Genomic DNA, 14,219 nt, shown 5'->3' with positions numbered 1-14,219 from the left:
AATTTACAAGCTCCTTGTGAGGAGGTAGAGGAGCGAAACGAGGAGGGAGAACCTAAGTAAGTCACCAATCACAGGGGAGTCATTATGGTTCCATGTAGAACCACTAGCCTAACCAAAGAACCTGGTGTCCCTGGTGTCCCGGCTCCATGTGTGTCTGTATGTACTGTTCTACCATGTTAGATGTTAAAGTTCTGGTTGACTTTCTTGTTGACGGTCTGTTTGGTTCTCCAGGATGATAAAGACCTGGTTCCAGAGTTCGTGGTGTCGGAGGGTTTGACGTGTTTCATCAAAGTGGGAGCGGAGGCAGACCACAACTACCAGAACTACATCCTGAGAGGTGAGACGGCTGGCTGCTCAGTCTTTCTTCTGGGTGATCCGGTTGTGTTCAGACCTGCAGCATTCACACAGCGGCCATATTTGATTTACCCCATGTTCGGGAGTAGAAGCCCTCCCCCAAAGACAGTGAAGCAGATGGAAACAGAGGCAAAATCATCCGGTCTTTGGATAAAACTTTTTAAATGGAAACCAAAACTATCTTTGGATCTGGTGGAAAGATGAGCAGCTGGAGAAGATCAAAATAAAAGACTACAGAAACTGTATAGAAGGAACATCGACAATAATATTGTCCATAACATCTAATTTGCTAGCAGTCAGCTATGTTAGATTTGAAAAGAACTACCAACTCTAATTTTGTACCATAGCTAACAACAAGTTTAAGCTGTAGCGGTTTCAACCAGCTAAAGTCACATAACAGTAGTGTTAGCTAGCAGACAGCTAAAACTGTTTGACTGTCAACTACACTAAGGATATTAGCATAATGTTAGCATATTACTAATACTAAAGATCAAGACTGTTAATGCTGAGACTAAGAACCAACCTACTTGGTTAGGAGATATAACATGAACAATATGAAGTAGCTGACTGCTACAGTACATTAGCTAACGTTATGAATCAACATCAATCCAGTTGCTGTTGTCTTATATTTTTCTTCTCCAGCTCTCATCTCTCCAGCAGATCCAAGAGCATCGGTGTAGAATTAGTGTGTAGTTTTGGTTTAGATATTAGATTTTTGTCCATAGATCAGTTCAGTTTGCATCTGTTTCCATCTGCTTCTCTGTCTTCTGCTTAGCAAAATAAACAATAAGGGCTTCAGGTCAAATACTGTTTTATAAATATTATCCACACACTGGATTAAAACTCTGCTCTAAATACTTTATTCAATACAATACTACAGTCTTCGACAGGCAAACATCACCGTGAGGAACAAAATGGTAAAGATGCCCAACCAATGACATCACTATTGTAATTAATTACAACAGAGTCACAGGTAATCAATACCCATAGTGATACACGAACCAAGTTACAGACAGTAAAAAAGATTATGATCCACAGGTTATAGTAACCTATACAATAAATACACCCTTCAAATACTATTTACAAATACTGTTGATTGTTTGTTTTATCCTCCTGAGGTGCCAGATGGGCGGGGCTTTCCACATGGGACAATACCAGTCAGAAAGTTTAGCCAACCACAGGAAATGATTTGAATGTCAGTTCAGTCCACTTTTCTACTTGGATTGTTGTGAGGAAGTGAAGCCCACCCAGCTGACGCTCCAACAGGCTGAAACAAATCTGATTTCATCACAGCAGTATTGTGCCGCAGGCCGCTGCTACAGTGCAGGCTGTCTGTAACCTAACCATACTGAACTGTGAATACAATGAAATACAATGCAGTGAAAGCTGATCCTCCTCGTGTTGCTCGTGCATGTGGGCACACACGCTCAGTTACAACCGCCATTTTGAAACAACCAGCTGCTGGAAGCAAACAGAACGAAAGAGGAAAATAGTGGCTGAGCTGTTTCCTTCTCTGCTCCCCTGGTCTCTGACACAGATCAATATTACCTTCGCTAACAGTTGCTGCTGTAGTTTGTGTGGCTGGTGTGTTTTGATGCAACAGATTTTCAAAACAAAAAACATATAATCAGGTCATCCTGGTGGCTCATTTAGTTATGGTTCATACCATGTCACTGTGACATTGTGGGTTCGAGTCCAGCCTGGGACCTTTGTCACATGTCGTGCCTCTCTCCCCCGACCCTTCCTGTCTCTCTCCACTGTGACTGTCTAATAAAAGCAATAGGTTAAAAAAAAAAAGATCTAAAAAAAAATAAACATGAAGAAAGTGTCCAGTGGGACAGTCTGTCTGTTGTTGATGTTGACGCTGGTTACTATGGTTCTGCTGTTGCTATGGTTACACATGTGGTACTGGACAGGGTCCCTTAGGGTTAGGGTTACAGTGAAAAACCAAAGGGTACAGGACAGTACTTCTGCAAAACCTAAGACCTACAGAACTTGAATGAACGGTCCTTCCACTGTTTTCCATGGTAATTTGGCTAGTACAGCATAAAATGGTGATTATAGAATTTTAAGGGTTAGTTGCTGTGGTGACAACACAAGTCGGGCATTAAGGCTGTAAAGTCTGTCACACTGCTTATGCAGATGAGTCTGTTAGCAAACTGTCAAAACTCAACTGAAAGCTAATGTTAGCGACGAGGCTAACGTAGCTTTATCACAGACTGGACTTCTCTCTCTAGCTCTTCTAGTCAACATTAGCATGTTAGCAATCCATGGCAGCAAGGAGACAGAGAAGCTGCTTTGGTTCTTGCTGTAAAACCTCTCAGCTCAGTGACTTGCTGCGAGTCGCTTTATAAAGAAGCTAGTCCAACAGGAGTCATTCCTATGTTCCCAGGGTCCTATGTTCCCAGGGTCCTATTCCCCAGCTCTATATAGCACATAATGGGAACCTGAAAAAGATGTTCCCCTGGTTCCCCCTACTCTGGTGTTGGGTAACTGCATCAAAGTGTACCAGTGCAGCAGTTCTCCAGTATCCAATGTTTTGGAGAAGAAAAACTAAATCCAAGGCACTCTTGGTAGAAAAAGGTTGTCTGAAGCTTTGTGCTCCCAGAAGAAGCTCAGTGTTGAAACACCTTGGAGCTTTGTAAGTTTTTAAACCTGCTCCTCTAACAAGCCAATGGAATAAAGGCTTTTAAACCGTTTTTCTATGAAGAGTGCCTTGGAGCTTTCTTCTCTGAAACATTGGATATTGGAGTACTGATGCTGCAGAACAGACGGTGCTGCCTCTGCCAGAGGTTTAAAGCGACCGCAGGATGGAAACGCAGAGCTTCATGTCTGTCTGCAGACCGAGTCTCACACATCCAGATCCAACCACAGCCTGAATCAGCGCTCCGGCAGCAGCGGGGTGACGGCAGATTATAGGTTCTGCTGGACGGATCTGTGGAAAGCTCAGGTTAACTCTTTCTTGGTGTTAATGCTGATGGTCTGTCTGTCTGTCTGTCTGTCTGTCTGTCTGTCTGTCTGTCTGTCTGTCTCTAAGCGCTGAGTCAGATCATGCTGTTTGTGGACGGGATGAACGGAGTGATAAACCACAACGAGACGGTGCAGTGGCTCTACACCCTGACAGGCAGCCTGGTGAGTCCTGAACCTTTTTGATAGGATTTCAGGCATTGGGCCGGATCAAATCTGGGTTGATAAATGAGATTCTGATCGTTCATATTGGGGTTTGGATTGAGATCCGTCTTAAATATTTCTGTGTTTTTCAAAACTCAAAGCAAAGATTAGGAGAGTTTTGATGCCAAAAATGAGGATAATCTTGATCCAACTGGAGGATTCAGGATCTAAAGACATGAAGGACCAAGAAACTGTGATGTAACCGGTGAGGATGTGGGGATGATACAGCCTCTCCATCTGGAATATAGATTAAAAATAGCATTTAATGTTTACATTTTATTAAATCAACAAACGTCTCATCCCAGCCGCTCTGGTGAACTTTATCTTTAGAAGGATCCGTGAATTAATGAATGAAAGCAGTTTGCAGAGAAATGAGAAGTTTTGTTTTGAATTATTTTTGCCTCCAACGAGACTCTAAATTTTATCTTGAAGTTCTTAAACATTTGATACTAGTCAGATAAGTGAATAAAAGTATCATACAGACACTTTTTTATCTAGTTCCCTCATGTCTTTTTGACCTAACATGTTGTAACAACAGACAGACAGATAGAGATCTATTTAAAGACTGACAGTCTGGAGTCTGTAATCTTGATCTGGATTGATCCCATCTGATCCTATCTTTCAAAAACTGATTCAAAAACAGCAAGATCAGTCTGACCCAGTTTTGCAAAAAGAAGGGATTATAAAACATGTATAATTTTAGTCCAGATTAAAAGTTTTGAAAACCTGATCCCTGATAATTGAAGTCACTCTGAGGGCTTGTTTTAACCCGCATGGAGCGCCAGGTGGGTGGGGCTTTATCAGAACAGGTCAGACGGTATCAGCTAAGCTGTCAATCACAGTAAAGCACACCGAACTGACTTTCAAACACTTACCTGTGATTGGCCCAAACATTCTGAGTGGTAAACCCCGCCCATCTGACACCTCAGGAGGACAAAACAAACCATAAACCGGATCTGAGGATCATCTGAGCCAGACTTGGGCTAATGTGGGTCAAATATCTTTTAGGCGGATTGCTGATCTCAGGTCAGTTTGGTCCTCATGTCATAATGAAGATAGATGACCATAATGAAGATCATACCTGAAGTCTATACGGTCACACACCCTGGTTACTAATCCTGGATCAGTTGTCAGAAGAATTTCCTAAATGTATAAATAAAGTTAAACTTGAACTTGAACCAGTTAATGTGATTCTCTTCAGTTGGTGTTTGAACTACCATTCCCACTGTAGAGACTAGCTGTAATCTGGGTTTGATCACACTGTCTGATCATTTTGTTAGCAGACAAGAGGCACAGTGGCAGCCTGGGTGAAATAAAAGACCAGTTCAGTAAAGTTTCCCCTGTAGAAGATTTGAGTCAGACAATATTAGAGCAGGAGATCAGGCAGCCGATTGAAATTTGTGCTGTAATGCCATCTAGTGGACAACTGATGTCTCTCTCTCTCTCTCTCTCTCTCTCTCTCTCTCTCTCTCTCTCCCTCTCTCTCTCAGTCTCGTCTGGTGGTGAAGACGGCTCTGAAGCTGCTCATAGTGTTTGTCGAATACACAGAGTCCAACAGTCCACTGCTGATCCACGCTGTCAACACTGTGGATGGGAAGAGAGGTACACACACACACATAGATAGATATAAACACATACATAGTACACTTCTACATGGGGTGAGTTCCATTGATGAAGTGAATGACGTGTGTGTGTGTGTGTGTGTGTGTGTGTGTGTGTTGTAGGTGTGAAGCCCTGGAGTTATGTGACTGAAGTCCTGGAGGAGAGGAACGGCTCCGACACCGAACTCCTCATCTTCACCATGACGCTCATCAACAAGGTAAACAAACATTGTAAACAAGGTAAACAAACACACTGTCAGGTGTTTGTGTTTACGTTTCCTTCCACAGTCCAAACACTATCTATCTATCTATCTATCTATATGATGTGATATGGCAAAGGACGATATAAATAAATAAACAATACTTCTGTAACTTAACTGTAACAAATCTATGCATATCCAGTATATCTATATATACAGTACATATATATCTATTCGTATTTGTCCATGTATAAATGTGTGTGTGTGTGTGTGTGTGTGTGTGTGTGTGTGTGTGTGTGTCAGACTCTGGCGGCGCTGCCTGACCAGGACTCGTTCTACGATGTGACGGACTGTCTGGAGCAGCTGGGCATGGAGACGATCATCCACAAACACATGAGCAACAAGACCACCGAGCCAGACCTGCGCACCCAGTTCACTGTGTACGAGGTCTGTGGTTAATACTGAGGTCTGTGGTTAATACTGAGGTCTGTAGTTAATACTGAGGTCTGTAGTTAATACTGCGGTCTGTAGTTAATACTGAGGTCTGTAGTTAATACTGCGGTCTGTAGTTAATACTGAGGTCTGTAGTTAATACTGAGGTCTGTAGTTAATACTGAGGTCTGTAGTTAATACTGCGGTCTGTAGTTAATACTGAGGTCTGTAGTTAATACTGCGGTCTGTAGTTCATACTGTCTGTAGAGGGCCTTCAGCTGGTGAAACAGCTGCAAAGCTTTTATAGTTAACAGTGAAGTCAGTCTTTAATGCAGCTGACTGTTTACAGTGTTGCCAACTTTTCAAGGAAAGAAAGCTATTGGCTGTTCAGAAAGTTGCTAGAAGTCACCAGATGACATCATGCGATAATTTGCATATCAATATATAACCTACCGCTCTGAGCAGGGGGGGGGGGGCTGCTCTGTGACCATCAGACCTCACTGGATTAGACGAGCAAGTAGAGCAAACCAGCATCAGCCAAACCAATTTATTATCAAATGCTTTGGGATTGAACACTTTAAGTCACCAGATTTGTCGCTAGTCAGAAATAAAGAGAAATAAAGTCTCCAGGGGTCTGAAAAGTCGTTGAATCTAGCGACAAAGTCGCCATGTTGGCATCATGTTGACAATATCTGCGCTGTCAGGTGGAAACCTCACATCTCCAAACCTCCTCCGTTTTTCAGGAGCTAGGAAAACTGTTCTGGAGTTTATCTGAGTGGTTTTTGAACATAAACCCACAGAGCAGCCGGGGATCCTTCAAGTGAAGTTAAATCATGAAAATCACCAAAACTGCAATGAATGTGAATACCTCTGTGTGTGTGTGTGTGTGTGTGTGTGTGTGTGTGTGTGTGTGTGTGTGTGTGTGTGTGTGTGTGTGTGTGTGTGTGTGTGTGTGTGTGTGTGTGTGTTGCAGACGGCTCTGAGGCACGAGGACGGAGAGATGGAAGACGTTTCTCCTCACCTCCGCAAGGAACGACGCAAGATGGCCGCCGGGGAGCAGGAGGGGCGGAGGAGCCGGCGCACGTCCGCCCAGAACCTGCCCGACCTCGTCAGCACCTCCCCCAACACCTCCTCCCCCAACACCCTCTCCCCAAACACCTTCTCCCCCTCCACCTTCTCCCCCTCCACCTTGTCCCCCTCCTCCTCCTCCCCCTCCCCCGTACTGACCCCCCTCTCCCCCTCCCTCTCCTCCGCCTCCCCCAGCCCCACGGCGGGGTTGAGCCGGGCCTCCTCCCCCCTGACCTCTGACCCCAGCAGCTCCGCCTCCAGTCCCTCTGGGTCCCAGCGAGGATCTCCTGTCCCGCCGCCCGCCAACGGCACCGCAGCCCCGACAGAACCAGAGAGCAAGACCACCTCCAGCCCGTGAGTCTGTGTGTGTGTGTGTGTGTGTGTGTGTGTGTGTGTGTGTGTGTCATGCATGTGCTTACTGCAATTGTTTTCAACAAACTTATTAGTCAGCTGATCATCAACAGCTGATACTATTGGATTGATTGGAGCAGAAATGCCTCCAGCCGCTCTGATTGGACTGTGGAGCTGCATCATGTCCACCATGTTGTTTACTGTTGTTTTTTTTGTTTTTTAAACATCTTTATTGACAATAGAAATCACATACAAACAAAGAAGTCATTAATACAGACAAAACATCATCAGAGCCAGGGGGAATCTTCTAAGTGAAAACATTAAACAAAGAACACAAATAGATGGTTTTTGCAGCTTTCTTATTTTTTGAGTTAAAAATGGTTTTAATGTACTGTTTGGTTTCATTTTCAAATACTATAAATAAAGGTTTAGAATGGCTAAATTTGGATTTATGAATATGAAATTTTGCTAAAATAATCATCAAATTGATTATATAGAATTCTTGAAGTTTATTACTATTATTGTAGATACCAAACAGTACATTTTCCCAGTAAAGAGAAAAGTCAGAGTCAGTGTTGTCAACAATATACCGGGATCGTCTTTCCAAAATGTGTTAGTGCAGGGACACTGCTAGAACAGATGCAGCATTGTTTCTGGGTACTTTTCACACAATGAACACTTAACACAAATGTCTTTCTTAAACTTAAGAAGATAATGACTTGCAGGATAATATCTATGTATCATTTTGAAAGAAACTTCCCTTACTTTATTGGTAAGGAGATATTTGTATGGAAGATTCCAGATATGTTTCCAATTCAAGTTATCCACAAATCTAGACCAATAGGATACAACAGAAGGGGTACTAGTAATATCTTTTTGAAATAATGAACGTATGTTACGATTATTATTTCTTAAAGTAGTAGTCAGGCAGACACTACCCACTGAAGTTACCTTGGGGTCAAGTGTTGGTAAGCAACCTGGCCTTTCTGCCCCTTTTAGGAGGATTGGAGTTCCAGAAGGACTAGCATCCATAACCGTGGCAAACTCCTTTGGGGTGTTAACTGGGTTATAATGTCAGCATGCACCTGGGGACAGGGGGTCCTGAACAGTCTGGAAACTCTGAAGCTGTCTCCATTTAAGGCCTTAAAACAGTTAAATCCAGTTAGAGGTTTTAGTGTATTGTCAGGTTTGACAGATGAATCCAGAACAGAGTCAGCAGTTCAGTTTGCATTCTGTCTGCTTTACTAAACACAGTCGGACTTCATGTCCCTTAATAGTGTCCTTTTTCATATTCTGCCCATTTATAGTTTCACACAATAGTGTCATCAGCTGTTCAGTCAGGAACAGGCTGCTTGGTTTCTTTATTTTGGTTTTTAACTCAGTGTTAACTTCAGTTCCAGCTGGCATTTAAAGGTCTTCAGCAGTCTGGTTCAAAAGGTGAAGTGCAGGTCCGGCCCGGTCCTGGTCAAACCCTCTCTGCTGCTCCGTTCCTTACCAAGTATAGACCGCCTCACACTGCAGAGGAGACTGACTGTTTGACTTGGAAACCTCTTTTCTCTTAGTTCAACCTAAAGGAATGTTTGTCCTCAGTTGCTTAAACCACATGTTGCTGTTTGGGCTCTGCAGAACCACACAGACCTCAGTAAGGCATGGTGTGTGTGTGTGTGTGTGTGTGTGTGTGTGTGTGTGTGTGTGTGTGTGTGTGTGTGTGTGTGTGTGTGAGAATGTGTGTATACACGTGCATGTTCAGTTTATCTATAAGTTTGTCATAGCAGAAAGGGCAGAGTGTGAGTTGTCCTGTTCAGTCCAACCAGCTGATCATTAAAGCAGCTGCTCCTCTGCTGGTCAACTACAGCAACAAGAGTTTCCCTATGGGATCAATAAACAATATCATAATAATAATGATAATAGTAAAAATAATAAACTTGATTTTTATTGGACAGAGTTTACAAAGTGCTTTATCAATCAAATAAAAGCAAAGATCAAGTAAAGCCAGTAAAACATGAAAGCACCATGAAATAACAGATTAGAACAGAGGGGCAAAATCAGTAAAAGACAAAAGGATAAAAACGTCACATAAAGACAAGTTTATAAAACTAAATAACTTTTAAGAAGTGATTTAAAGGATGATAGTCGATCTGAAGCCAAACGTCTGGTCATCTTTAATCTCAAGACTAAACTTTCCCTCGGAGGATTAAAAGGTGTGTGATGTAGTTTGGAGTTGGACCTCACTGTGTTCAGTAAAACATTCATTTATTAATTTTAATTGCAAACCTAACCGATAACAGTGATGTGATTTCATCTGTTTGTCCCAGTTCAAATCCCAGCTGCTGCATTTTGAACAGGCAGGAGACACTCTGGCTAATGAGCTGTGGTCTGAACCATGAAGTGTTAATGAAGAGATTAAATCTGATCCGCTCTCTGCCTGTTCATCAAACCTTGAAAAGCTTTGCATCAGAATCCGCAATCACACCTGCATCTCTGAGGATGTGATGTGGACCAGGATCAGTCTGCTGCACTGGACTGTCTGTCTGTCCTGTCTGTCTGTCTGTCTGTCTGTCTGTCTGTCTGTCTGTCTGTCTGTCTGTCTGTCTGTCTGTCTGTCTGCTGCTTCTGCTTCTGCTTCTGGGTCTGTGGTTCTGATTTTGGGGTTCTTGGTGTTGGTTTAAAGTCTCTCCTCTCATTTAACCACTGCTGTTTCCTTTCTCTCATCTCCCACCATTCTCTCCCTCTCTCTCTCTCTCTCTCTCTCTCTCTCTCTCTCTCTCTCTCTCTCTCTCTCTCTCTCTCTCTCTCTCTCTCTCTCTCTCTCTCTCTCTCTCTCTCTCTCTCTCTATCTATCTATCTATCTATCTATCTCTCTCTCTCTCTCTCTTCATGGTGTGGTTCTTCACTTCCAGGAGTCGTTCTTTCCTCAGTCATCACATGTCAGCTCTGGGTCTGAGCAGGAAGTCCAGACTGTTCTGCAAAGCTAGTTCCATCTGTGAGGAGCCTTCAGCCTGCAGGTCTGTAACACACAGACTGACCTCAGATCAGCTAACAGACTGACATCAGATCAGCTGAAAGCGTACAGACTGACCTCAGATCAGCTGACAGACTGACATCAGATCAGCTAACAGACTGACATCAGATCAGCTGACAGCGTACAGACTGACCTCAGATCAGCTAACAGACTGACCTCAGATCAGCTGACAGACTGACCTCAGATCAGCTAACAGCAATACAGATTGACCTCAGATCAGCATACAGACTGACCTCAGATCAGCATACAGACTGGCCTCAGATCAGCTGACAGACTGACCTCAGATCAGCTAACAGACTGAGATAAGATCAGCTAACAGCAATACAGACTGGCCTCAGATCAGCATACAGACTGACCTCAGATCAGCTGACAACCAGCCTGTGTCTCCAGGTGACAGCTTCCTCTCTATCGTCGGGTAGATCTCTTCTTTTCCACAGATTCTCTGTGAAGTTTCTCTGCTGCTTCTCCATCTGAACTTTGGTTTGATCACATGATGCAGGTTGAGCATTCAGAGGCTGTGATTGGTCAGGAGTAATGGAATCAAACAACCTTTGTTATGGAGTAACAATAGCTACTTAGTCATTAGCTACAAACATGACCAAATTACATGATTATTAATCATGGAAACATAAACTTGTGATATTATCTATGATGAACAGTGCAGCTCTACACTCTGGTAGTGAGGAGCTTTGTCCAGTAGCAGAGTCCAAAACCAACCTGAACACTGACCTCTGGAAGCTCTCAAGCCAAACCTGATAGGAGTCACTTCAGCACTGAAGTCTGAAAGCCGTCTCAGTCCTTTAAAACACAGTTAGTTTGACCCTGCTGGCTTCCCATAGGCCTGAGCAGACATGAGAATACTTTATTTAAAAACATCTAGTGGAGCGTTGGCTAACAGAAGTGAGCCAGCAGAGCGAGATGCCTTCAAAAGCTTTTTAAAAGTCTTTATTCTCTCTGTGTGATTTGGGCAGAGAGACTGCTCCACTCTTACTGTCCTGTAGATGGCAGTGCGTTAACACAGATAATCTGTTGTGGTTTACTTCCTAAAGCGTCATGCTTAATAAATTCCCTTATGGCCAATTTATAGCTCTGCAATATCCACAACATGAGTTTCACCAGGACTTCTTCTGTTACTTCTGTGTTAACAAGACTCCACACTGCCATCTACTGTTTGGATGGTTTACACACAGAATTGGTTCAAACCCCCACCCTGCTGAGGTGTCCTTGAGCAAGACACTGAATCCATACCAGCTCCAGGGTTACTGCTCTGTACCTGACCTCTGACCTCTGACCTCTGACCTCTGACCTCCTGTGGAAGCAGGCAGGAGAACAGAGGATTTCCCTACAAGGAGCAACAGAGCAGAGCATTATTATTATTATTATTATAATTAAATGATTTTTGTAGATGCTGACAGGTAGCAGCCAGGCTGTCGCCTTCCAGCAAGACACAACACACACACACACACACACACACACACTCTCACACACACACACACACACACACACACACACACACACACATACTGAGTGTGTGCACCCCCCTTGTTTTGGAAGCCAGTCTCAATGGAATGAACTGACAGGAAACAATGTTGTTTGGAAACCAGATTCTCTCTCTCTCTCTCTCTCTCTCTCTCTCTCTCTCTCTCTCTCTCTCTCTCTCTCTCTCTCTCTCTCTCTCTCTCTCTCTCTGTGTCTCCCGCCCTTCTTGGCCGTTCACTCAAACTCTCCCTCTGTCTGTATGTGTGTGTGTGTGTGTGTGTGTGTGTGTGTGTGTGTACAGTCCGTCTCCCACAGACCTTTCTAACCAGGAGAAGTCGTCCCAGTTCGTCCCGGAGCAGCCCAGCAAGACAGAGAGCAAAACCAGTTTCAAGTAAGTAAATCAGATACTGGACTAAATTATCTATAATAACCATGTTAATGTTGTTTTTATGACCATTTTAAGCTATTTATGGTAACCTAAATCTATAGTAACCATGTTAAAATATCTATAGTAACCATGTTAAAGTAGCTATGCTAACTATGTTAAAGTAGTAACCATGCTAAACTAGTCATGGTAATGACTACTTTAATGTAGCTATGGTAACTGTGTTGCAGTAACTATGGTAACATGTGTCTGTGTAAAGCTTCAGTTTAATATTCTAATTCAAAATCATAAATGGAAAATTTAGTGTAGTATTCCTCTAAAATTGAGATTCCAATTTTTTTTTTAATTTAAAGAAATGCTATTTGAAAAAAGAAAATTGAATGAAAACTCCCTGTCTCTCTCTCTCTCTCTCTCTCTCGCCATCATTACGTCTTTGCTTTCATCCTAATCTCTCTTTTTCTCTTTCTCTGCTGCTGCTGCCTCCTTCCAACACTCCTCTTCTCCTCCTCTTTTCCTCTCCTCCTCTCTTCTTTTCTCCTCTCCTCTCTTCCTCTCCTCTTCTCTTCTCTCCTCTCCTCTCCTCCTCTCCTCCTCTCCTCCTCTCCTCTCCTCCTCCCCCAGCACTGGGGAGGCTGACCTGGTCTTCTGGTAAGTAGACTGTCTCCTCCTCCTCCTCTTCCTCCTCTTCCTCCTCCTCCCGCTGCCTGAGTCATGTAATGGAGTGACGCAGAGAGAGAGAGGGATGGAGAGAGAGAGGTAAAGAGAGACTCTCTCTCTTTCTGTCTCTGTCTCTCCTCTTTCCTCATTGGAGGAGTAGAGAGAGGGGGGGTGTGGTGTCATCCAGTTCAGAAACTGTTGGGTGTCCAGTTCAGAGTGTGTGTGTGTGTGTGTGTGTGTGCGTGTCTGTGTGTGTGTGTGTGTGTGTGTGTGTGTGTGTATGGGGAGGGGTTTGTCCAGTTAAGAGTGTGTGTGTGGTGGTGGCATGCTGTCCAGTTCAGAAGGTGTGTGTGTGTGTGTTGGGTGGTGGGGGGGGGGTTTGCCCAGTTAAATGTGTGTGTTGTCCAGTTCAGAGTGTGTGTGTTTGTGTGTGTGTGTGTGTGCTCCAGTTCAGAGTGTGTGTTGTCCAGTTCAGTGTGTGTGTGTGTGTGTGTGTGTGTGTGTGTGCTCCAGTTCAGAGTGTGTGTTGTCCAGTTCAGTGTGTGTGTGTGTGTGTGTGTGTGTGTGTGTGTGTGTGTGTGTGTGTGTGTGCTCCAGCTCAGAGTGTGTGTTGTCCAGTTCAGTGTGTGTGTGTGTGTGTGTGTGTGTGTGTGTGCTCCAGTTCAGAGTGTGTGTTGTCCAGTTCAGTGTGTGTGTGTGTGTGTGTGTGTGTGTGTGTGTGTGTGTGTGTGTGTGTGCTCCAGTTCAGAGTGTGTGTTGTCCAGTTCAGTGTGTGTGTGTGTATGTGTGTGTGTGTGTGTGTGTGTGTGTGCTCCAGCTCAGAGTGTGTGTTCTCTCTCCAGTCCAGATGACTGTAATGTAAATCTGGACAAGCCGGTTCTGAGGAAGTTTGAGTAAGTACTGCTGCCCGCCCCACTGCATGCTGGGAGCTGATGTCAGACCAGCGGGCTCTGCTGCTTCTGTCTGGGGCCTTGGTGTGTGTGTGTGTGTGTGTGTGTGTGTGTGTCCATGTTGAGCCAGTGTATGGAGTGTGTTGGTCTGTTGGTCGTGTGTGTGTTCAGTGGAAGGAAGTGATGCGTTTTACGTTTCCGGTTTGTTTGGAATCAACAGAAGAAGAAGAACTGGGTAGTTAGTAGAGCTGCAGCTAACAATTATTTTCATTGACGATTAATCTGTTGATTATTTTCTCAATTAATTGATTAGTTGTTTGATCTATAAAATGTCAGAAAATGGTGAAAAATGTGGATCAGTGTTTCCCAAAGCCCAAGATGACGTCCTCAAATGTCTTGTTTTGTCCACAACCCAAAGATATTCAGTTTACTGTCATAGAGGAGGAAAGAAACCAGAAAATATTCACATTTAAGAAGCTGGAATCAGAGAATTTTGACTTATTTTTCTTAAAAAATTACTCAAACCGATTAATCGATTATCAGAATAGTTGGCGATTAATTTAATAGTTGACAACTAATCGATTAATCGTTGCAGCTCTAGTAGTTAGC

General features: G+C 43.6%; 1 protein-coding gene across 1 annotated transcript in view; it reads left to right on the top strand.

The window, feature by feature from the left end:
- LOC139657351 (FH1/FH2 domain-containing protein 3-like) overlaps positions 1-13,628 on the top strand; it is a 35,862-nt gene extending 22,234 nt beyond the window's left edge. The window contains exons 3-12 of the mRNA XM_071535151.1: positions 232-337; positions 3,392-3,486; positions 5,016-5,127; positions 5,250-5,344; positions 5,630-5,773; positions 6,732-7,180; positions 10,078-10,182; positions 11,980-12,069; positions 12,685-12,711; positions 13,563-13,628. Of these exons, the coding sequence (XP_071391252.1) occupies positions 232-337; positions 3,392-3,486; positions 5,016-5,127; positions 5,250-5,344; positions 5,630-5,773; positions 6,732-7,180; positions 10,078-10,182; positions 11,980-12,069; positions 12,685-12,711; positions 13,563-13,617 (1,278 nt within the window). The 3' untranslated portion in view covers positions 13,618-13,628. The remainder of the gene's footprint in view (positions 1-231; positions 338-3,391; positions 3,487-5,015; positions 5,128-5,249; positions 5,345-5,629; positions 5,774-6,731; positions 7,181-10,077; positions 10,183-11,979; positions 12,070-12,684; positions 12,712-13,562) is intronic.
- Positions 13,629-14,219: the final 591 nt, after the last annotated feature.

Source organism: Centroberyx affinis, unplaced genomic scaffold, assembly GCF_046629955.1.
Source record: "Centroberyx affinis isolate AG114_WGS23_722 - 3 ecotype Tasmania unplaced genomic scaffold, CSIRO-AGI_Caff_v1 ptg002673l_1, whole genome shotgun sequence".
NCBI lineage: Eukaryota > Metazoa > Chordata > Actinopteri > Beryciformes > Berycidae > Centroberyx > Centroberyx affinis.
The sequence above is the reverse complement of the archived record's forward strand: the minus strand, read 5'-3'. Positions and strand labels throughout refer to the sequence as shown.